The 23,477-nt window shown below is 31.0% G+C and overlaps 1 protein-coding gene across 19 annotated transcripts; it reads left to right on the top strand.

Annotated features, from left to right (window-relative positions):
* The first annotated feature begins 12,522 nt into the window (after positions 1-12,522).
* Positions 12,523-19,517, top strand: LOC145073416 (imidazole glycerol phosphate synthase hisHF, chloroplastic-like). 19 transcript variants are annotated; one of them, XM_079019963.1, is made up of 6 exons: positions 12,524-13,250; positions 13,420-13,464; positions 13,835-13,931; positions 14,464-14,627; positions 14,998-15,030; positions 15,221-15,471. In XM_079019963.1, the coding sequence occupies exons 3-6, from the start codon at positions 13,865-13,867 to the stop codon at positions 15,287-15,289; spliced, it is 333 nt and encodes a 110-aa protein (XP_078876089.1). In that variant the 5' UTR covers positions 12,524-13,250; positions 13,420-13,464; positions 13,835-13,864; the 3' UTR covers positions 15,290-15,471. The 19 variants fall into 19 exon arrangements, 7 of the variants coding, with proteins under 7 accessions (XP_078876091.1, XP_078876090.1, XP_078876089.1 ...); XM_079019961.1 differs by having other exon boundaries at positions 13,824-13,931; XR_013691357.1 differs by lacking the exons at positions 13,835-13,931; positions 15,221-15,471 and adding exons at positions 15,640-15,706; positions 19,330-19,501 and having other exon boundaries at positions 12,526-13,010; positions 14,509-14,627; positions 14,924-15,030.
* The last annotated feature ends 3,960 nt before the right edge of the window (positions 19,518-23,477 follow it).

Below are 23,477 nucleotides of genomic sequence, written 5' to 3'. Positions count from 1 at the left end.
TGAATGCATGTTCTGTGTAGCTTAGTGCCCATTAAACTGCATGAACCTGTTTACCTAATGATTTAGTGAACATTGAATTGTTAGAGCTGGGATTGACCAATCTTAGTTAGTAATTAGAATAAATAAAGTTTAGTTGTGCTAGAGAACGTGTATTGTGACCATAATTGTGTTTATACAAACAAATCTTACATAGCATATTTACATTCATAATTAGTTATGTGTTAATTATGTGTGAATATACATGGTTTGACATGAATTAGTTAATTATTGGTAAAGTTAGAACTAAATTACTAATACAACTAAAAACCAACTTAATAATCCGTAATCATTAGCTAGCCATAAGGGAGAAGTGGATTCAAACTAAACAAGAGTGTGTGGTTTTAATTATTGAATTTGAATTTAAGTTCATCTGATCTTGTAAAATCAGGTAAAACCCCTTTTAAACTTGTTAAAAATTAGGTTAATTTAATAGTAAGTAAATTAATTAGTAACACCGTTCCCTGTGATCGACACCCGACTTACCCAAGCTATACTGTAATCCGACTAGGTATATTGCCTATAAGTGCATAGTTAGTTAAGTTTGTTAGGTTATAAATATTAAAATTAGTGAGTACATTTGTGCACGTCAACCTTCTCTAAGTAAGTGTTCTGACTAAGTCCTATTAGTCTCTTACTTCTTTCTCTCACTATCCTTATTCCCAAAATATAGGAAGCCTCTCCGAGGTCCTTCATAGCGAAGCACTTCCCGAGCCAGAACTTAACTTCCTGCAGAGTCGGGACGTCGTTTCCTATGAGTAGTATGTCATCGACATACAAAACGAGAAAGCTAACTATGCTCCCACTGGCTTTGACATATACACACGATTCATCTTCGCTTCGTACAAATCCAAACTCTTTGACTTTCTCATCGAAGCAAAGATTCCATCTGCGAGACGCTTGCTTCAGTCCTTAAATGGATTTCTCAAGCTTACACACCCTATTCGGATGCTTCGGATCCACAAACCCCTTTGGCTGAGCCATGTAAACATCCTCAGCCAACTTTCCGTTAAGGAAAGCGGTCCTTATATCCATTTGCCAAATCTCATAATCATGAAATGCGGCAATCGCTAGCATCACTCTAATAGATTTTATCTTCGCAACTGGTGAGAAGGTCTCATCATAGTCAACTCCGGGAGTTTGAGTAAAGCCCTTCGTGACCAATCGCGCTTTATATGTGTGTACGTTTCCATCCACGTCGGTCTTCTTCTTGAAGATCCATTTGCACCCAACGGTCTTACATCCGGGCACATTATCAACCAAATTCTAAACTTGGTTATCATACATGGATTGGATCTCGCTACCCATTGCCTCTTTCCATTTTGCAGACTCCGGGCCTGCCATGGCTTCCTTATAGCTATTAGGTTCATCAAGGTTTATTAGTGTACCATCACTAATATACGTGTCCCCTTCGGTAGTAATATGAAAACCATAAAACTGGGGTTGAACTCTAACTCTTTCGGAACGTCTAAGAGGTAAGGATTCGTCAATCGGTTCAACCGGAGTTTCCTCCTCGGGTTGAGTGCCAGCGGTAGAGGTTCCTTTATATATCGATTCTTGAATCTCTTCAAGCTCGATTTGCCTCCCACTGTCTCCTTGGCTTATGATTTCTCGCTCTCGGAAAACTCCTCTCCTCGCAACGAAGACAACATTGTCCTTCGGTCTATAGAAGAGATATCCAAAGGATTTCTGCGGGTAGCCGATGAAAATACATCGCTCACTACGAGGTTCAAGCTTGTCGTGAGTATCTAGTCTTACGAAAGCCTCGCAACCCCAAACCTTGATATGTGACACCGAGGGAGCTTTCCCTGTCCACATCTCGTGAGGTGTTTTGGCAACCTTCTTAGTAGGGACTCGGTTAAGGATATGGGCGGCAGTCTCTAAGGCATACCCCCAAAAAGAGATTGATAGTGAAGCACGACTCATCATAGAGCAAACCATGTCCAACAAGGTTCGATTACTCCTTTCTGCCACACCATTCAATTGTGGTGTCCTAGGTGGCGTCAATTGTGAAACTATTCCACACTCCTTGAGTGACGTGGAATTCAAGACTTAGGTACTCTCCTCCTCGATCGGATCGAAGCATCTTGATTTTCCTGCCCAATTGATTCTCCACTTCATTCTTGAACTCTTTGAACTTTTCAAAAGTTTCTGACTTTTGCTTGATTAAGTAGATATACCCATATCTACTATAGTCATCGGTAAAAGTCACATAGAAGCGGTCCCCATCCTTCGTGGTTGATCTAAACGGTTCACGTACATCGGTATGTATTAGGTCGAATAGACCCTCACCCCTTTCACACGTACTTGTGAAGGGTGACTTAGTCATCTTTCCAAGCAAACAAGATTCGCATGTGTCATCTTCCCTAAGGTCGAATGACTCCAACACTCCATCCTTTTGGAGTTGGGCTATGCGCTTCTTGTTGACATGTCCAAGACGACAATGCCACAAGGATGCTCTATCCATACTATTGGAAGAATCCATGCATAAAACATCATTTCCTAAGTTATCTACAATCATAACGGTTTCATTAATTCCATTACATGGTATAGCTTCAAAATAAAAGACACCATTTAGATAACCCAAAATAGAACCATTCTCATTATTAAAAGAAAATCTAAAACCTTGTCTAAACAAACCATGAAATGAAATGATGTTCCTAGCCATTTCTGGCGAATAGCAACAATTGTTCAAATCTAAAGATAAACCATTCGTAAGCACTAAAGAATACACTCCAATCTTGGTCACAGGCGACGATCTTTTGTTCCCCATGATTAGATTTATTCTTCCATGCTCCACGTCTCTATTTCTTTTTAGTCCCTGCGAAAGATGACTTGATCTTTCCTTCCTTGATGGCTTGCAGGTACTCTGGGCAGCTTCTCTTCCAATGTCCTATCTTGTGGCAGTGGTGGCACTCTGCCTCCTTTGGGTTAGGGCAGGGTTTAGCAGGATCAACTTTGGTCCCACTAGAAGAGGCACCATCTCGGGGCTTAACCTTGCGATGGTTCTTAGACGAAGCCTTCCTCTTCTTTCCCCTTCCTTGTCCAATAGCCAAAACAGGAGCAGCGGGTGGATTGGGAGTTGGTGCAACAGACTTGTCCTTGAAGTTGCTCTCAGCGACCCTCAAGAGACCTTGGAGCTTGCTTAGGGTGACCTCTTCTTTGTTCATGTGGTAGGTCATCCTAAATTGATTGTAACTTGGAGGCAAAGAGTGAAGCACCATGTCGATCGCCAAGTCTTCCCCAAAGTCAACATTCAACTTGCAAAAACGGTCGACATACCTTTGCATCTTTTGCAGGTGCACGGTAAGAGACTCTCCATGACCCATTTTAGCGGAAATCATGTTTGTGAAAATCTCATAACGCTCTTGTCTCGCGTTTTGGTGGTATCTCTCCAACAAGTCTTGGTGCATCTCGTACGGGTACATGTCCTCATAGGAATTTTGGAATTCGGAGTTCATAGTGGCTATCATGATGCAATGTACCTTCGTTGCATCACGCTCGTGAGTTTCAAAAGCGGTCATTTCAGCCGAAGTAGCGATTTCAGGGTTGATTTTCTCGAGGTTCTCATCGAGGACATACTCTTTGTCCTCATAGCGAGCAATAGTGCGAATGTATCTTATCCATTCGCTAAAGTTCGTCCCATCGAAAGTGACCTTTTGACAAAGGCTCATCAATGTGAATGAACTAGTAGCAGCGTTGTTTGCGTTCGACATCTACAAATAGAAAGGACAAAGATAGATTAGAATATGAATCCGTAATTATCACCCAATAAGAAAATTAGGGCTAGGATACAACAACAATATTTACATATTAGAAAAGGGATGTCGTAATCCAACATGCAAATAATATGAAGGTAAGTGAATGACGATTCACTAATTCTCCACCACAAAACATAACTTTAAATTCTAAATGTATTGAGAATTCCTAGGGTTAGATGAGATTTATTGAAACTTTTCAATGGCATGTTTAAATCTCGTTATGCCCCTCTTGTTTGTGACTGGGATACCGAGGATCACAAAGCGGGTGTGAATTACCATGCAAATTTACATGGTGCCTTCATTGTAACGATCACCAATTCGATGTGCCGGTAAACCACACACGCTCCATCGTACTATGATAAAAAATGAATCACCCTTTGCCACCTTTGCTTAGAACCAATTAGTGTGTCGGTAAACCACACACGCTCCACTAACTTCTTAGCAAGGGTGCAAAGTGTAATTTCATGGGATTGCATCACTTCACTTTTCCTAAAGTAACTAAGATTGGGAAATTTTTGAAAAACATGTACTTACTTTGTATTTCATCTTATACTTTTAATGAGAGGATGAGGTTGCCCTATCCTACCCGTTCGCCTAACGACCCTCCACCGATCAAGCAAGCGGTGGGTGTGAGTGTACACCCATTAAGCGCCATTTTATAGGCCGCAACCTTATCCCCACCTTATAGATCGGCTTCGTGAATGAGGCCTACTAACGGTAAGACTAGCATTTTGGTTATACATATTAATCTTGTAATATTATATTAGTATAGGGTTGAATTCTTTTAAACTTGTAAAATTCTAGGGTTTGAAATTTAAAATTGTCTAAATTAAACTTTTAATCACAAAACATAAATTTCAAAAATTGAGGGCAAGTTTTAAGCATTTAAAACATGGAGGATCAAATAACAAATAATCTTAATTAACAATTAATTCCATAATTATCCATATTTGATTTATTTAATGATTTCTTGCAAAATAATTTACCAATTTAATCAAAATAATTAATTAATTATCACATAAGGAAATTAAATATTTTATTAATTGATAAATATCTTTAATTAGATCAAGATTATAGTCATATATATCAAAAAATCGGATTAGGGTTGATCTAATATGATAAAGGCAAGTTTCCATAAGATGAATATCGAAAATCCCGATTTTGGCCCTTCCTGACGCTCGAACTCGCCGAGTCCACAATGGGACTCGCCGAGTTCATGACTCAGAAACACAAAATTCGAATTTTGCAAGCAAGAAACAAACAATCATGCATCAATTTAATAGAAACCAATGTAGGCTCTGATACCACTGATGGGTTTTGGCCATATGAACATTCCTATGTGCACATGCAAACTCTAATGCTTGGATCTAGGTTTCTCTAATTAAACATGCATTGGATCCAAGACTTCTAATAACTAATAGAGGTATAAGAACAATACAAAATCAGAGATAGAAGCTTACCTTGAAACACTTGTTTGATCTTCTTGTTCTTGGAGCTTTAGAGTCACAAATGTCACTCCTCTAATGGCTTACAAACACCAACTAGCAAGAGGATGATTTGAGAGAGAGAGGAGAGGGAATAGAAATCGGCCAGGGTTTCTTTTCTTTTGCAGAGGTGCCGATTTCCCTTGCCCCAAGGGTCTATTTATACTTGTAAGGCTCCTAGGGTTTCACCCTTAAACCCTAGTTGGATAATCTTTACCCAAAGCAATCCAAATCATTTCCATGATAAGCCCTTAGACGATTTGTGGCTTATCCTAAGCCCTAGAAATCATCCAACCCTATCCATGAAGGATTTACAGTCCAAAGTGTAACTATCAAACAATTGACAGTTTATACCCTCTTATTTAATTAATCTCTTTAAGTCACCAAATTAATTCTAATTAATTTTATGACTTATATTAATCAAATAACAATATTATTTTTCCTTATATTATTCTCATAATATATTAATAATATTTATTCTCTCATAATAAATCATCCTGTCAAGTTGCTATGATGAAGGCAACCCAAAAGGACCATGCACAATCGGGTCAAATACTTGTCTAATATAGTTGCAGCCTTAGACACTATTCCAACAATAAGAACACATATACCATAAAATCTAAGTGTCATAAGGTTTATCTTCGATTCATGAAAATGATGGTAAGGAAACTCTTTCACTAAGTAGATTTTAAGTAGATAGCAATTGTGATATTTGCATTTCTCAAAGTCGTTAGTGGAGCGTGCGTGGTTAACCGCACACTAACATTGACTTATGAGAAATGGCAAAAGGTCTAAACAATTTAGACTATGATTACGGCATCCCTTTTCATAGTTTTGAAATTGTTTAGACACGCATGTGAGCTATCTAAGATGCGGTGTATAATTTTGATAAAACCTTATTAAAGCAATCTAGTATCAGAAATCTGAACTTTGGTAAGAATGTCAATAAAGTATTGACTTCTAGAGGTCCAGCTGATTTCTGAGTACATGTCAAAGCTAGTGGGAGCATAAGTGTTATGCTAATAATCATCATGTTAGTGGGAGCATGATAATTATGATAAAGGTTGCATGTTAGCAATGTTAATTATAGAAAACAAAAGGTCTCAATTGGGAAAAAGTTGTTTTGTTATAATTAAGGGAGAGGAAATTATACTTCATGTCAAATATAAAAGCCTAGATTGAGGTTTTAATCGCATTTAGTCAAGAATATATATGAATTTCATGTTGGAATGGCTCAACATAAGGAAATTCTATATATGGGTTCATTATTTGCGTTCTAAAATTCGATTATAATTACGGCATCCCTTTTCATAATTTGAATTATGAGAACTTGGCAAATAGAAATGGAAATATTATAGCAAAAGACTGGTTTAGTCTTTACGTGAGACATCATGAATCGTGTCCCATATGCTTCAGATATAGGATCGATTACATGTGCTATATTCATCTTTTCTAAAATTTTCCAAATGCCTGGGGCATTAAGAAGGGAAAAGGTCTAGAATTGGATATGACTAAAATGATTAAGCAATTATTGAGGACAATCTAAGGTTTACCAAAGATTGGTTGCTCAAGGACAGTTGGAAGTATAGTGTTAATTCTAGAAGGACCATATTGACATAATCTGTAAGGAGGCAACTCCTGTTCAGAAGTGATAGTCAAAATGGAATATGGAAATGTTTCAAAGTTAGAAAGTATTCAATCTGTAAGATTAGGAAACTTAATGCAAGAAGGATGTTTCCAAGGAGTTGATCTCCTTTGGAATACTCTATAATGATTGTTGTCAAGTCTTTGTGAATTTGTGCATAATCATTACAAGAGGACCAATGCATATAAGTTTAGAATCTATTAGATTTTAGTAAATGGCATGAATTTGGAATTCTTGCATTTGCAGTAAGGAATTGGGACTGTGAAATGAGAATCATTGGAGTTATGTTCAACTGGTCTATTTTGCAAAGTAAAGATCATAGACAAACATAGTATGCATACTTGGTGTGTAGCATGACTAGTGTTTAGAAAACATAGTGTACATGCTTGGAGCACGGGACAACTACTGTTTTAATTCAAGTATAAAATTGATAAAACCGAAACAATGAATAATGAGTAATCAGTATGGTGATAAATAGAAAGTGTTTTATTTATATTCATAGGTTTTGATACCATATTAGATTCATTTATTCTTGTGTTTCACTTTGCATGTTTGACTTCCATAATAACTAGGTTATTCTTTCGGAATGACTAAGTTATTCCAACCATCCACATTCGGTCATATGTTGGAAGTAGATATGAATCAAGACTGTCATGGGTTGGCTTGTAGAGGTCCAAGTTGGTGGACAAAGGTGTGTTACAACACTCATGAGTGCTCATAAGTTCTGAGTATTGGATTCAACCCGCGCTCATTTGAATCACTTCATGGATTTTATCACGAGTGATCATGAGACAATAATATCTTATATTCTTCAAACCTAGAGATATAAGTTGTTACTATGAGTTGATAGTACATTGATTTCACGAAAACGCATTGGTAACTCGATGTTATAAAACGTGCCTTTGTGTATGATTCAACAAGTAGTAGAACAAGCCATATGAGTCGAAGTTTATCCATTCCTTTTACCTTCGGGATAAAAGCGATATCTGTGGGCCCCTTGATGATTTAATGATGACACATGTGAGTGCTTGGCCAAGCCAGGACAGATTTGATTTGTTTAATCAGTCAGTCGTCATGAATCGGAAATCGGGAAACAACAAATGGACAGAGAGAATGATTATAATCCATATCTCAGTCCATATGATATCTAGAATGGAGGAATATATGATCCCTTATCTAATGGACAAGTTATCGACAAAGGTCAGAGTTCGACAGAGGCTTTAAGAGCTACGATTGCCAGTTAGGTTTTGAAGTCATACTCAATAATAGTTTTATACTTATCCAAGTGGGAGACTGTTGGATTAATGTCTAAGTCCATAACTATATTTGGTATGTACTTGACCCGACCCGACATGGTCCATTTGGGTTGCACTTCACCGACACAATTTATATGGATAGTCTTTTGAGAATAGTATATTTATGATTTATATTAATATATTATAAGTTCTAATACATTAATATGGAATCATATTGTTTAATTAGTATTGATCAATACTTAATTTAGAATTAGTTAAGTGATCAAAATGAACTAATTAAATATGGACTCTTATATGTATGGAATGAGCCAAGTTCATTTAGGTTGGGCTAAGCTTTCATGGATAGTTCATGGAGTGTTTAACCCATGGATCATATGAAATGAAAGGTCATGGGTTTAACCCTAGTCTCCATAGTATATAAAGATATCCTTGGTTGGTGAAATTGGCACTAGTGTGGATACACTAAGAAGGGTTAGCCGATTTCACTAGAGAGAGCCAAGTATCCATATTCTCTAAAGTCGTCCAAGGTGTTTTGGTGATTTTTGATTCCACTTGAGGCTTCCACACTATTGGGGCTAAGCTCTTAAAGCTTGAAGACATCAAGCTACATCAAAAGGTATGTCATGTAACTAGTACTTTGTAGAATAAGAGCTTCATAATATGCTAGTTATGATTAAAGCCTTGGAAAGTTCTTATTTGTGTGTATAATAGAGAAAACATAGATCCAAGGTTTATAGGGTTGCATGTACACCATAGGAGTGTTAGAATGCTCAAAACCCAATAGACTCAACTTGGAAGCCATTTACAGATTGAAGAGTCCTTAAGGACTCAAAACTTGATAATAATCCCAAAGACAAGAACTAAGTTGGTTCCTCTTCTATGAACATGATGGATGGAGAAGGATCAAAGAGTCAAAAGAATTCTAATGGGAAAAGGAAGTTTAAAGGAAAGGGTTACAAGTCTTCTAATAAGAAGGCTAAAGTGATTTGTTGGAAATGTAACAAACCGGGTCACTTCAAGAAAGAGTTTCATTTTCATAAAGTGGACAAGGATGGTGCTAGACCAAGTGGATCCAAGGATCCAGAAAAGCAACAAGGTCAGATTTCTGTTTTCATGCAAAATTCTAAATATATTCAGAATTATCTTTCTATGATTTTTGAAGCATTTTATGTGTAGGATGATAATTTTGCATGGTGGGTTGATTTGGGAGCATCAAGTCATGTTTGCAAAGATCTACATTAGTTCAAGAACTTTCAACCAATTAAAGATGGATCTATTGTGAAGATGGGAAATGTTGCAACTAAACTAATTAAAGGCATAGGAACTATTTTACTTACTTTTACTTCTAGGAAATGTTTGTTTTTGAACAATGTTTTATATGTTCTAGGCATTTTCAAGAATCTTGTTTCTGAAATTGTATTAAATAATTATGGTTACAAACAAGTGTCAAAAAGTGACAAGTATATCTTGTCAAGACATGATTCTTTTATGGGATTTCGATATGTATGTAATGGAATGATTAGGCTTAATATTAATTATCCTTCTATTGATAATTTTGTTTGCATGGCTTCTACTAGTAGTACCAATAATTTTAATAAATCTGAATTATGGCATGCTAGACTAGGACACATTCATTACAAGAGATTAAAAGACATGTCTAAAATGAGTTTAATTTCTGCTTTTGATACGCAAAATAACAAAAAATGTAAAACATGCATGCTACCTAAAATCAATAGACAAACTTTTAAAGATATTGTTAAGGAAAGTAAGGTGTTGGATCTTGTACATAGTGATTTATGTGATTTCCATGCAACATCTTCCCTTGGAAACAAAAAGAATGTTGTTACTTTTGTTGATGATGCATCTAGATATAGTTACGTCTATTTTCTACATTCGAAAGATGAAGTTAATGTGAAATTTAATCGTCACGACATTTCATTTATGCATCAGTTTGTTGTTGTAATGTTTTATTTTAAGTTAATCAAGATTACACTTAAATAGGGGAGGTTTGTTGGTGATTTGTTATCATCAATGTTATTTAAGTGTAATGGGATTAATTTGTTGACCAAATGTGATCTTGATAAATATTAAACAAGTAAGGAAGATGTGGAGTACACATTTGTTTAAGTTTGATCAAGTTTCAAAGTATATTGTCCTTTAGGGGTGAAGCCCTAAACGAACGGGGATCCGGGGGCAACGACCTTGGGAGCGGGGTCCAAGGGGCGGCAGCCCCTGGCGGGGTTTAAGGGGTAGAGTCCCTGGCTGGGCTCGAAATACCCATTTTTATTAAAAACGAGTTTTCATAGAATTGACCATTGGTTTGACCCTTATCCAAATACCCATTTTTATGTCAGTTTTTATAGTTTTATGACAGTTTGAAACTGTCATATTACAATTTTCAGACAGAGATCATAAATCGGTTTTTGGTCTCATTTTTGGTATATACGAAATCATATCATCAAAGCACTCTGTGTTCTTGTCTCGTTGAGTCTTATCCAATTAAAGAAGATTGGGAGTACCACCCAAATACTTTAATCTGAAAGTGTTCAACACGATTCTAAGAATTTCCATGCCTTTCTATACCCCAAATTTCTAACAACTTAGGTAATAATAAGTATTGTGTCACATATATATGATTGTACATGTTTCTATTATGTATGCTTGTTACACTCTAAGGATTAATTCTTATATAAATTTGGAATTTATAAAGTAGAAGTTAAGTTACAAAAAATCACTTGATCAAAAGATTATACACTGGCAAATGTGGTGAGTATTATAATCTTACTTATTTCTATTATGTAGAAATTATACATGAGAACACAACTCCATATACTTTGTAACATAATGGTATATCAGATAGGAAAATAAAATTATCAGGGAGATGGTTAATTCTATGTTATCATATTCAAGATAAAAAGTAATGAATTTTGGGGAGAGGTAATGTTGACGACTTGATACTTATTGAACATGATTTTTTTAACAAAAAAACAAAAACAAAACAACTTCCTATGAACTTTAGCATAAAAAGAAACCAAACTTGAGTTATCTCATTCTTCTTTATTGGAGGTATAACACATATTGTAGAAGGTTAGTCCATTGATTTTTAATATCTTATGAGAAGAGTAAATATGAGACTCTAAATATTTTTTTTTATTATAGGATAAAAACTTAATAAAAGAGAGAGAATATAGATCGAACTTGGGTGGATTAAATCAAAGGCAATTGCCCAAGTCATGTCAGTTATACTGTTTTTAATCGACTAAATACATCTTGTATATATTTGAAGATTAATACGTAAATCGGCTGAATTTTGGGTCTTGAAGTTTTCGGGGCCTTGTATGGTACACATCTTGCATTATCCTTGGGTCAGCCTTGGATTGTAAATCGTCTTATTTTGAGATTTCAACCATGTTAATCACCCAAACAAAAGTTGTTAATGTAACATTGTAATGGAAACAACTTAACTTAAAAGATTTATGTTGGAAACAACTTAAATATAAAAAATAATTTAAAGGGGTTTGTGGCTATAATTTTAATATAAAAATTAAAGAAAGTTTTACATAGACGTAGCGAGTAAACGAGCAACAAGTTGTGTCACAACCTCTTTTTGGTTATATATATATAGGGTTAGGTTCATGTGAGAACAGTATTTATTGTGAGAACGTGAAAATACTACTTTATATTACTATTCTGCTATGAATTTTGTATATACAAACATTATTCATCAACAAATATATGAACAACCACACATTAATATTCACATTAAAATTTAGTATGTACAACTTTATGACATTATTCATCATCGAATATATGAAGAGTCACATATTTAACATTCACATTAGAATTTACTAAATTACTACATATATATATATATATATATATATATATATATATATATATATATATATATATATATATATATATATATATAAATTTTATAGTAGAATGGCAATATAAAATTGAATATATTCATATTGTAATTACTACAATACTATACATATAAATTCAAACAAGAATAATAACATACAAATGATGTTCTCACGTTCTCACAATAAATACTGTTCTCAAATGAACTTAATTATATATATATATATATATATATATATATATATATATATATATATATATATATATATTAAAATTGTCCGCCTTAGCTACAGTAAAATTCCTTCATTTTTGTCTATTTCAGTAGTTTTCCTATCTCTCTTTAGGTTTTTTCTTTATGTTTTTGGCCGTTTGGGTGTCAAATGGTATCTTTTACATTTTCCTGTCTTTGTGTCTTTTACTTTCCACGTGTTATGTTTTGTTTCTTTTATTTCCACGTGTTCTGTTATTAATTCCTCCACCCATCCACCGCCTCAGATTTTTCTTGATTCTTCATTATCGCTTTCTGTTTGAAGTCCATTCCAATCCACCGGTTTCCTCGATCGATTTCCCTCAAAAGCATCCGACTACCATACCAGATAACACCCACCGACACATCACCAACACCCTCCGTCGCCAACTCATCAACATCACCCACCGTTCCTAGAGTTTTCTTTTCTTCTATCTTTCTTTTTTTGCGATCGATGCTCCTTTTCTTTTGCCTCTCGTGATGGTTCTCTTCTGCTCAAAAATTAACACAGCCTCCAACCGGGGTTAGTACCGCCAAACCTTCACCGACTTGCTTCCAGCTACGATGTTTCCCATCTTCGCTACCGCCAGCCCCCACCTACTTTAACCTTACGCGTCTTCATGCCGACCGCCTCAACGTACTATATCCAGATGATGCTACTGACGACGCCTCCGCCTCCGCCTTCTTTCACGCTGTTAACGCCACCCAGTTCAAGTATACATCTTGGTTTCTCATCTATTATCTATTTTTCCTCCACTATTAAATGTAGTTATGGTGCTGATTACTACTAAAACCGTCACTTTTTATCTCTTTCCTTGGGTAACAACACTCAAATCCAACAACATTTAAGAATGGGAGAAAGTTCAATGACTATCAATTAAGAGATAGAGATAGTTGTTGGCGCCTTTGTGCTGATGCCGATACTGTTCATAGCAGAAAGAGGCAACACTGCTGGTGGGTTGGAGTGGCGATGGTGCTGTGATTTTCCAATTATCAACCCTAAAACTTCTTATTTTCTATCATATAAACCAAAAATTACCTTGATAAAAAAGTATTTGAGTATCACGTAAGAATTCTGAAATTTGTTATGCATGTTCAAATTTCTGATTCGAATTTTTTTTAGCTTTCAAAGATGGCATATGTAAACTGAAGATGAAGAATTGAACCGGTAAGCATCTGCAATCGTCTTTTTGCCTTTTGCTTGCAGAATAGTTTTTGTTCCTTTTTTATTGACATTTTTAAACGGCATGAAATACTTGGTGATGTGTACGTTTGATTGGAAGAGGTTGCTACTCATCTCCAAATTTACATGCTTTGTTTTTTATTTTTGTAATGTTTCTGTCGATTTATAAGGGTATGGTTGTGGTTTTAGTGATGTTTTGATGCACAATAACTGTTCAACGAAATGTCTGCATAAAACTTAAGTAAACTATATATGTTTGTTTGCTGTTTGTTTTTTGTTTTACATCTTTTTAATTTTAACGACCTTACCATCTATATTTAGTTTACTGATATAGTCCATTTAAGGATGATCATAGGTTCCTTATTGACCTCCATTTTAAACATGGATGGCTGCTCGAAAGTTCGCTGCTATTTTTGTCTTTTACTCGGTCGCCCTTTCGCATTGCTTAATAGGTAAAAAGGGTAATCTTATAGTTTTCATACCATTTTTTTAAATGTTTAGTAATTTGTTTCTTATAAAATTCATTATGTTTTGATTTCACACCTTTAGTTAGTAATTTGTTTCTTTACATAGACTGCATTCCAAGTCTTCCACTACACTTCAAAATCAAGTTGGTTAATAATAAAAGCTTTTTTATTTGTTAATTTGGTGGTATTTGTTATACTCTTCTTTTTCAACCTGTGTATGCAAATGACAAAATAACTTATATACCCTTCATTTGTTTCTATTTTGTCGTTCATAATTGGATCAAAAAATTATAACGTAAAGACTAAAATGGACCGTTAATGAAATACAAATATGAGCTTACTAAAGTTGTAGAAGAATTAGGAACCGGTGAAATTTTGCTCAACTGTGATGGTATCTAATCAATAATCAAACGACATGCACATTTTTTAGTTTCTTTCTTTATTTATAATTTTTTTTTTTTTTTTTGAAAAAGTGTTAATAGTTTATGTATGAGTTTTTATTTTTTTTTATTTCCAGGTCAGGGAAAAAGGTTTGATATTAATTTGATAAAAGTATTCTCAGATGCTATGCGCATACCGGTGATCGCAAGTATTGGTGCAGGAATTGCTCAACATTCATCACATGTTTTTGAAAAGAAAAATGCTTCAATGCCTGGTGCACGCAATTTTCATAAGCAAGAGGTATTGCAATTATTAATTAGTGTATATCAGGTCCCTGATGTAGCAAATAATTACGTAATTGGTCCCATCGCAATTAAATGTTACAAAAAGTCCCTATGACATTAAATTCTTACGTAAATGGTCCCCGTAATAGTTTACTATTACAAAAACCAGTTATGTAAGAGTTAACTATAACATGGACCATTTCTGTATCAATTTACTGCCATATGGACCATTGGTGTGACAATTTACAACAATGATTAAGAATTGAAGTTTCAAGATATTATAAATTCTCCATCTATTAATGCTGATTATAGGAAGATTAATAATTTGGCTGGAAAAAATCGATTGGATTCAACATTCTTTTTGATGATTACAAAAGTTTGGTTAGGTGCAAAGGAGACAAAACATGATGAAGGATGAGGTAAATGATGATTGACTACTCTTTTAGATGTATTTTGAAATGATGTTATTGGGGAAAGAATAGAAATGTATATTCCATTGGAATCAATAACGACTATTGGAATGAAATGGAATGAATCATTTATGAATCATATTACTTATAACAGGTGAATGACAGATTGTACCATTTTTGGAATGACCATTTTTTGTAGTTTTGTCCCACAAGGCAACTGACTCTCCATTACGGATCTGATCAGCTACAAAAAATTGTGTTGCCCTGAATTTCTTTTTGCTTTCGACTTTTTTAAGTTTTGGTCATTATTAAATGGGAACAAAATTAAATCAATTATGTTTGTCTTATTTTTTTGCAAATTCATACTCATGTTTATGGGAAGAGTTTATGTATAGTCAAATTTGTTATTTATTATTAAATAATATATATACTACACCAGTTTTGTTAGTATTTGTTTATCTATGACAATTTTGGTCCGTATTTCCGATATAAGTTAAAAATGATGATTGGATAAAAATAACTTATACCGGTGTCATATTGGTAGTAAGTCTAAATCGATTTTTCATAAGCTTTGTTAAACACCTTCAAAATTTAATATTGTTTACTTACTTTTTCTAGACTTGGATGGAGTTAGGAGGGGGAGTCGTGAATTAGAGAGAGGCTGAAGAGGGAGACTTAAAATAAGGTAGTTGCTATTTCCACTTATTAAATTGTTTCATCCACATGAGGTACAACATATTGTAGTTATCCTACAAGTTAGTAAAACATATATTTTCAATTAATGAATCAATTTATTAAGTTGATATATCACTTCTGAATAATAAGGAGAATAATCGGAGAGAGAATGAGAGGGAGTCACGGTCAAAAGAGTAGCAACATTCACTAAAAATATCTTGTTATCTCAGCACAAAAATCTTATAATCTTATATTTTCAAGGATATCGGTAAGTTTGAGTTAAAACATCTGATATTTTCAAACTAGGTTATAATTCATGTAGTACATGGGTTGATTATAAAAAAAATATTTAATTGGAATTTGTGAAAAAATAAAGCATAGTTCGTGTACAACTCTACTATTAATTGACAAGTTTATAACCCGTATAATATACGGTTGATAAATTAAAGTAAGATAAATAATAATTGTAATAAAATAAATGGAATATGAGATTATTTATAATTGAATATTTCATATAATTGATTACCTTTGAATTTTAAAATCTTTATTAATAATTTTAAGGGATTTAGAAGAAGATTTAAATTTAAATTTAAATATAAAATCATTAAAAAAAAAGACGTGTCATTTTTTTAAAATAAAAGAAAAAAAATTCAAAATTATAGAAAAATGACACGTGGCAAGTTTAGGATTCTTTTATTAGAAACTAGGCGAATGTCCGCGCGTTGCGCAGAAACACCTATATAGTTGAAATCTTTACAAGTATATGTTTTTTTAAATATAACAATAACGTTGTTACTAAATTTGAGATAATAATTTATATACTAAATTAATATAAAATATTGATTATTTTGAATTATATGATAATATACGCATCTATTATAACTGTGTAATTTCAACCATTTGAATGACTTCTACCTGCGAGTTACTTATGAATAAAATTAAATATAATATATAGCTTAATGTTATTTATAGATTTTGTTATTGATAATTAATTTTTTAAAATTTATTTTCTTAACGTTTTAACTTCTATCATTATAATTATTTAAAATATCAGACATTGTTTTTTTATTTTAAAGGTAAAAATATAATCATTTATATAGAGTTATTTTTAACCATTATTATTGTAAGTTATTTTAAGTTACTTCTTTGAAAACTTTTAACGATTATACAAATATATTTAGGAAATATTTTAGTTAAATTGATATTATATTTTAATTTTTTTCATTTAACACTACAATTTATCATTTTTAGCTATTCACAAAATATTCATTGGATTTTTTAAGTGGATATTAAAGTTGACACTATAATGTTATATTTAAATTAACAGTTTAAGTATTTTGTCCAAACAGTTCCAAAGTTGTAGCTTTAAATTGATAATGGTTTATATACAACAACATATTAAGTCTAATAAATTAAGTATAATATGTTAAAAGTTAAAGAAATAACTTTATAAGTGTAATAAAGATGTTATTTTAATGTTGAAATCTAGTTTATTTAAGATTACACTTTAGGTTTGATATTTATTTAATCTTATTAACCAAATTATAATCATTATTAGAAAGACACTATAATTTATCACTTTTAACTATTTGCAAAATATTATTTGGGTTGTTTAAGTTAAACTAAAATTTATATTTAAGTTGGTCCCGTAATGTTATATTTAAGTTTATGATTTAAATATTGTATACAAATTGTTCAAAAGTTGTAACTTTAAAATGATAATAGTTTACATCCGACAATATATTAAAACTAATAAATTAAGTGTAATATGTAAAAAGTTAAAAAAACATAACTTTATAAGAAGAAGTAAACATATTATTTTAATATTGAAATTTAGTTTATATATGATTACACTTTAGGTTTGATATTTATTTAATTTTATTAACCAACTTATAATCATTATTATAAAGAAATTGAAAAGTCATGGGAGTTTCAAATAAATGTGGTGAAAGGCAAAATACATGGGAGTTTCAAATGAATGTGGTGAAAAAAAATGTTTCCTTTATAATATAGTATGATATGATATGATGATAGGCGAATGTCAGCGCGTGGCACAGAAGCATCTATATAGCTGAAATCTTTACAAATATATGTTTTTATACAAATTTATCACTTTTCACTATTTACAAAATATTCTTTAGGCTGTTTAAGTTGAACTAAAGTTTATATTTAAATTGATCCTATAAGGTTATATTTAAATTAACAATTTAAATATTTTATATAAATTGTTCAAAAGTTTTAACTTTAAAATGATAATGGTTTACATACAACAACATATTTGACCTAATAAATAAGTATAATATGTTAAAAGTTAAAAACATAACTTTATAAGTAGAAGAAAATATATTATTTTCATATTGAAATTGAGTTTATATATGATTACACTTTAGGATTTATATTTATTATCTTTACAAAATATTAAATCTAATAAATTAAGTATAATATGTTAAAAGTTAAAGAGATAACTTTATAAGTAGAAGTAAAAATATTATTTTAATATTGAAATTTTTTTATGACACTTTAAGTTTTTTACTTATTTATCCTTATTAACCAATTTATAATCATTATTAGAAAGACGCTACAATTTATCACTTTTAACTATTTACCATATATTCTTTGGGTTGTTTAACTTGAGCTAAATTTTATATTTAAGTTAATCATGTAAGGTTATATTTAAATTAACAATTTAAGTATTTTTATACAAATTGATCAAAAGTTGTAGCTTTAAAATGATAATGGTTTACATACAACATATTAGACCTAATACATTAAGTATAATATGTTAAAAGTTAAAAAAAAAAAAAAAAAAAAAAAACTTTTTAAGTAGAAGAAAATGTATTTTTTAATATTAAAATTTAGTTTATATATGATTACACAACCAACTTATAATAATTATTAGAAAGAAATTGAAAAGTAATGAGAGTTTCAAATGAATGTGGTGAAAAGAAAAAATATATGAGAGTTTCAAATGAATGTGATTCAAGAAAAAATACAAGCTTTATAAGTATATAATGAAGAGAGATAAGCCATTTTGAGTGGACCATTCAACACGTTTTTCTTTAAGTATATATAATGTGGTTAGTACCATAATGCATTTTGGATAAATTTCAATCTGTATGACACGTTCAACTTATTTAATATGTTTCATATTCTACTAAACCTTAGAACTTTATATATTAGGTGTGAGACACATATATTATACGAATTGATTTAAAAAAAAAAATTAAACATTAAAATATAATTAGAAAATATTTTTTAATATACAACTATAAAATAAAAAAGAGATATGCATTTATTGCAATTTAATATCATATATATTGTATTTAATACTTTACATATATAAATATATGACTTTAATTTTAAAATTGAAACAAATCAAAAATTGACAAGTCTAATATTTATTTAAAAATTTTCACAAAATGACAAATGTCAAAACTCATCAGAAATTGACATGTGGCAAAAAAAAAACTTTCATTTATTAAGGAGGATTCGACCTATCAGTAATAAATATTATCAAAATCAACCGGATGCAATTTGCAAATAATTAAATTGAAATGTAATTTTTATGCTTTGATAATTATCGTTCAACCACCAATGAGGCTAAATTATTATTGTTTTTAAAATGTTGGTTAGGTGGGTTACAGAGTAAGACCACTCGACCGGTAACTATCCTTTGCTTAAAGCCAATCCACAAGATGCGTGGACGTCATTTTAATTTAGTGTTGGATTCCTTTATCATAAAAAGTTATCAATGTATCATCTATGTTGTTTGGATATAAATTTTCTTACTTAATTCATTTATAATATTTTAACTATGTATAGAAAGAAAAAAAGTCATTATATTTTTTATTGTTTTTTTGCAGTTTAAGAACAATAATATATTTAATTTTACAGGTTTAACATGTCACCTATGAAGTAACTTTTTTTTTTTTCATTAAATGCAGTTTATAAAAAAAATAATAAATAAATAAACTTGATCACAATCACAATTTTTTTATATTTAACTTTTTTTCTTAATTAGCAGTACTTTTTGTTAGAAAAATATATTAAAATTATAAAAGTTGTTAAATGATGTGTTATTATGCCTTTTTTGTAGGTTTTTTTTTTGTAAATTTTCATTTTATTTGTATTTTGTTAAAAATGTTTCTTGGTTATCACAATAAAAATATTTTACAGTTAGACAATTTTGATTTATAATAAAATATTTTCAGAGCTTATGCAACATTTTTTTTACATTTTAAAATAAGATATGTTATTTTTAAATGATTTGGTATTGACATTTTTTTATTGTGGGACCTACTCCAAAACAAATATCAATATATCATTACATATTTTATCTGGTTATTCCTTTTTCATCACTGTTGAAGATGAATTAAAGCTTGAAACTACGACATCTTAGTAACCTTATAAACAAACAAATGCAAACGAATTGAAAGCATCATATATAATTTACCCTTAAATAAACAAGTAGACTTAAAATATAATATTCATAATGGCTATAACTAAGGGCTTATAAGACATAAAACAAAAAATTTATAACATCCTAATGGCTAATTCCGAATTAAAGTACATATATTAAATAAAAAAAACATGATATTTGAATGTAAATGATGACTCACAAGAACATTAGCAAATGAAATCAAAATTAGTGTTAGGTCTGGAAAAATGAATCAGAGTGTAGAAGGGAGTTTAATTATAACCTTCTAGCAATCAGAAAAGTAAGATATATTGCACTTAGTCCTAATATTCATTCTGTTTATGTCAAACTTATTCATTCATATTGGTTCAAGAATTATTTATTCCGCTTTATGTTCAACGATTCAAATACATTTTTATAGACGCAATTAAAATTGGCTCAAAATTTTTTCCAAACTCAAGGGACGAAGTTTGAGAGCTACCTAGCAACTAGCAAGGTTTAGTGGGTGAAAATCAGTATTGTATGTTTATTGAAAAGATAATTTGCATGTATATATGGTACTCTATTTATATGTTTTAAACTCATATATTTTAGATTCATGTTGATATGTTTTGATTAAAAAAAAACTTATGCATCAACAATAGTCCAACAGTAGGGTACTACCAATAGTATATGTATTGGTTCAACAATTTCCTAGCTTACCATGGTAACATGAAAACGATGTTTAATAAAAATATTAAAAAGGGGTAAATGGTGTATTAAAAAACTAATATGATATGATTGCGACAAAGTATCATACCTCTTCGTTTAAATAAAAAAACTATAATAATATTTTATATCATAATTTATTAAAGTATCGTCTAACAATAACTTTGATTTTTTTTATTTACCCTTTAAAAGATGAGTAAGTAGATGTAATGGTGAAATTGGTATGGTATCGATTATTTTCTTCATGAAATATGTACCGTATCGATTATAGTTGATATAAAATTCTTACTACAACTATCATTTCAAATATATTTGTATGTTGATAATGATATATATCATGTATATGGGTTTTGTGAATGAGGATCTCCGTGTTCTACAACATTGTCACTACAAGAATAATGAGCATTAGCGGCGACACATAACTTTCGCGTTATGTGTAGCCCCTAAAAGGTGGCTGTCGCCGCTAATGCCTATCGACCCCGATCCGCGTCGAAATATGAGGTGAAACCCTAGCCGTTGATTTTTTTCTCTAATCCAATGACTGAAAATCGATATCGTACATACCAATACCGGCGACACCAATAGCAGCGACAGTGTCGCTGCTAATACTCGAAAATTTTGACCGCCAAAGTTTCCCCCCAAAGTTGTCGTCGATAATACTCAAAAATTTTGACCATCAAAATTCCCCCCAAAGGTGTCGCCGCTAATACTCTATATGTCGTCGCTAATACTCAACCTGTCGCCGCCGCTAATACTCTTCGCAGATATAACCCCCTTCAGCTCCTTCTTCCCTCTTCTGTGAACTCCTCTCTCTTTATCATCACCATGCTTCTCTGCCAGATTACACACTACCACATGCTTTCTATATGTTTATTTTAAATTTTGTATGTAGAATGTGTATTTTATATATGTATGTGTATTTATATGTGTATTTATATGTGTATTTTGTATGTATTTGTGTATTAGTATGCATATATATATATATATATATATATATATATATATATATATGTGTGTGTGTGTGTGTGTGTGTGTATATATATATATACATATATGTGTGTTTTCATATGTGTATTATGTATGTATTTGTGTATTAGTATGTGTATCATGTATGTATGTGTGTTTGTATATGTATGTATATGTTTTTGTATGTATTTGTGTATGTATGGATGTGATTTTGGTTATATGTTTTTATAACGATTTTATATTTTTATAACAGTTTTTATAATTTTATATTGTTTGTTTTGTATATGGAAAGAATATTTTAAAAAAAAATATTAAAAAAAGAGAAAACTACAATTAGCGGCGACACTTTTAGTGACGACAGCAAGTATTAGCGGCGACTAGCTTATTAGCGGCGATAGAGTCAATAGCAGCGACTTTTTTCATTAGCGGCGACAAACTGATCAATAGCGACGTGACAGTACCGGCGACTCAGTACCGGCGACATGTCGCCGCTATTAGTATTACCGGCGACTTTTGGAACTTTTGCCGGCGACTATTGTCGCCGGTAATGACCTTTTTCCTTGTAGTGTGTGACACATGAACGAGAGTTTTGTGAAACATAGTTTTACAATAAATGGGATTGAAAATTCGATCCAAAATCATTTTGTTAATTTCGACAATTAGTTTAAAGCAATGGAAGTGCGAACATGAATTTAAACTTTAAAGTTTAATAATATGATAAATGTTATATCAAGACATTTAAAATCTTAAATATCAAACATACTAAAAACTTAAATATACAATATCCCTATTCTAATAAAAAAATAGTTTTAATATCCTTTTGACATATGTCATCATATTAGGACTCCTAATTAATACACATTTTATTCTTTTTTTTGTCATGTGTCACTCTATTAAACATCTTAATTAATGCATGTCACTTGTCAACCTATTAATTCTCTATTTCAAATTTTAAATTTTTTCACTTTAATTACAATAAATTAATAACAATGCAATAAAAATTCATAACAATGCAATAAAAATTAAAATAAAATTAATACAAATTATAAGGTGATATAATTTCACATATTTATTTAAATTAACGATTATAATTGATTAATATTAAAGTTTAATTAATTTTGTAGCCGTGGTTTCACGGGTTATAAACTAGTATATATATATATATATATATATATATATATATATATATATATATATATATATATATATACTAATAAAAGAATAGCTCTTTTGTCATGTGTCATCATATTAGACATTTTAATTAATGTGTTGCCACTTGTCAATCTATTAGTTTACCATTTTAAATTTATTAAACCTACTCATTAATGTGATTCTATTTTAAATTTTAGATTTTAAATTATTGTTTTCATTAATTCACAAATAAAAAATATCTAATATATATTAAAAATTAATTTTATATATTTATTTGAATCAATGATTATAACTTCACATAACTAATAAAAATATCTCTTAAATTAATAATTTATTTAAAATAACTTATTATTAATTTTGAGTTTTTACTATAAAAGTTTGATTAATTTTATAACTGTGGTTCCCACGGGTTATAAACTAGTATATATATATATATATATATATATATATATATATATATATATATATATATATATATATATATATATATTAGTCATATCTTGAATTTTAAGAGATATAAGTTACAAGTTATGTATAA

Source organism: Lactuca serriola, chromosome 9 (assembly GCF_051521515.1).
Source record: "Lactuca serriola cultivar US96UC23 chromosome 9, Lser_US96UC23_V15, whole genome shotgun sequence".
In the NCBI taxonomy this organism is placed as follows: Eukaryota; Viridiplantae; Streptophyta; class Magnoliopsida; order Asterales; family Asteraceae; genus Lactuca; species Lactuca serriola.
The sequence above is the reverse complement of the archived record's forward strand: the minus strand, read 5'-3'. Positions and strand labels throughout refer to the sequence as shown.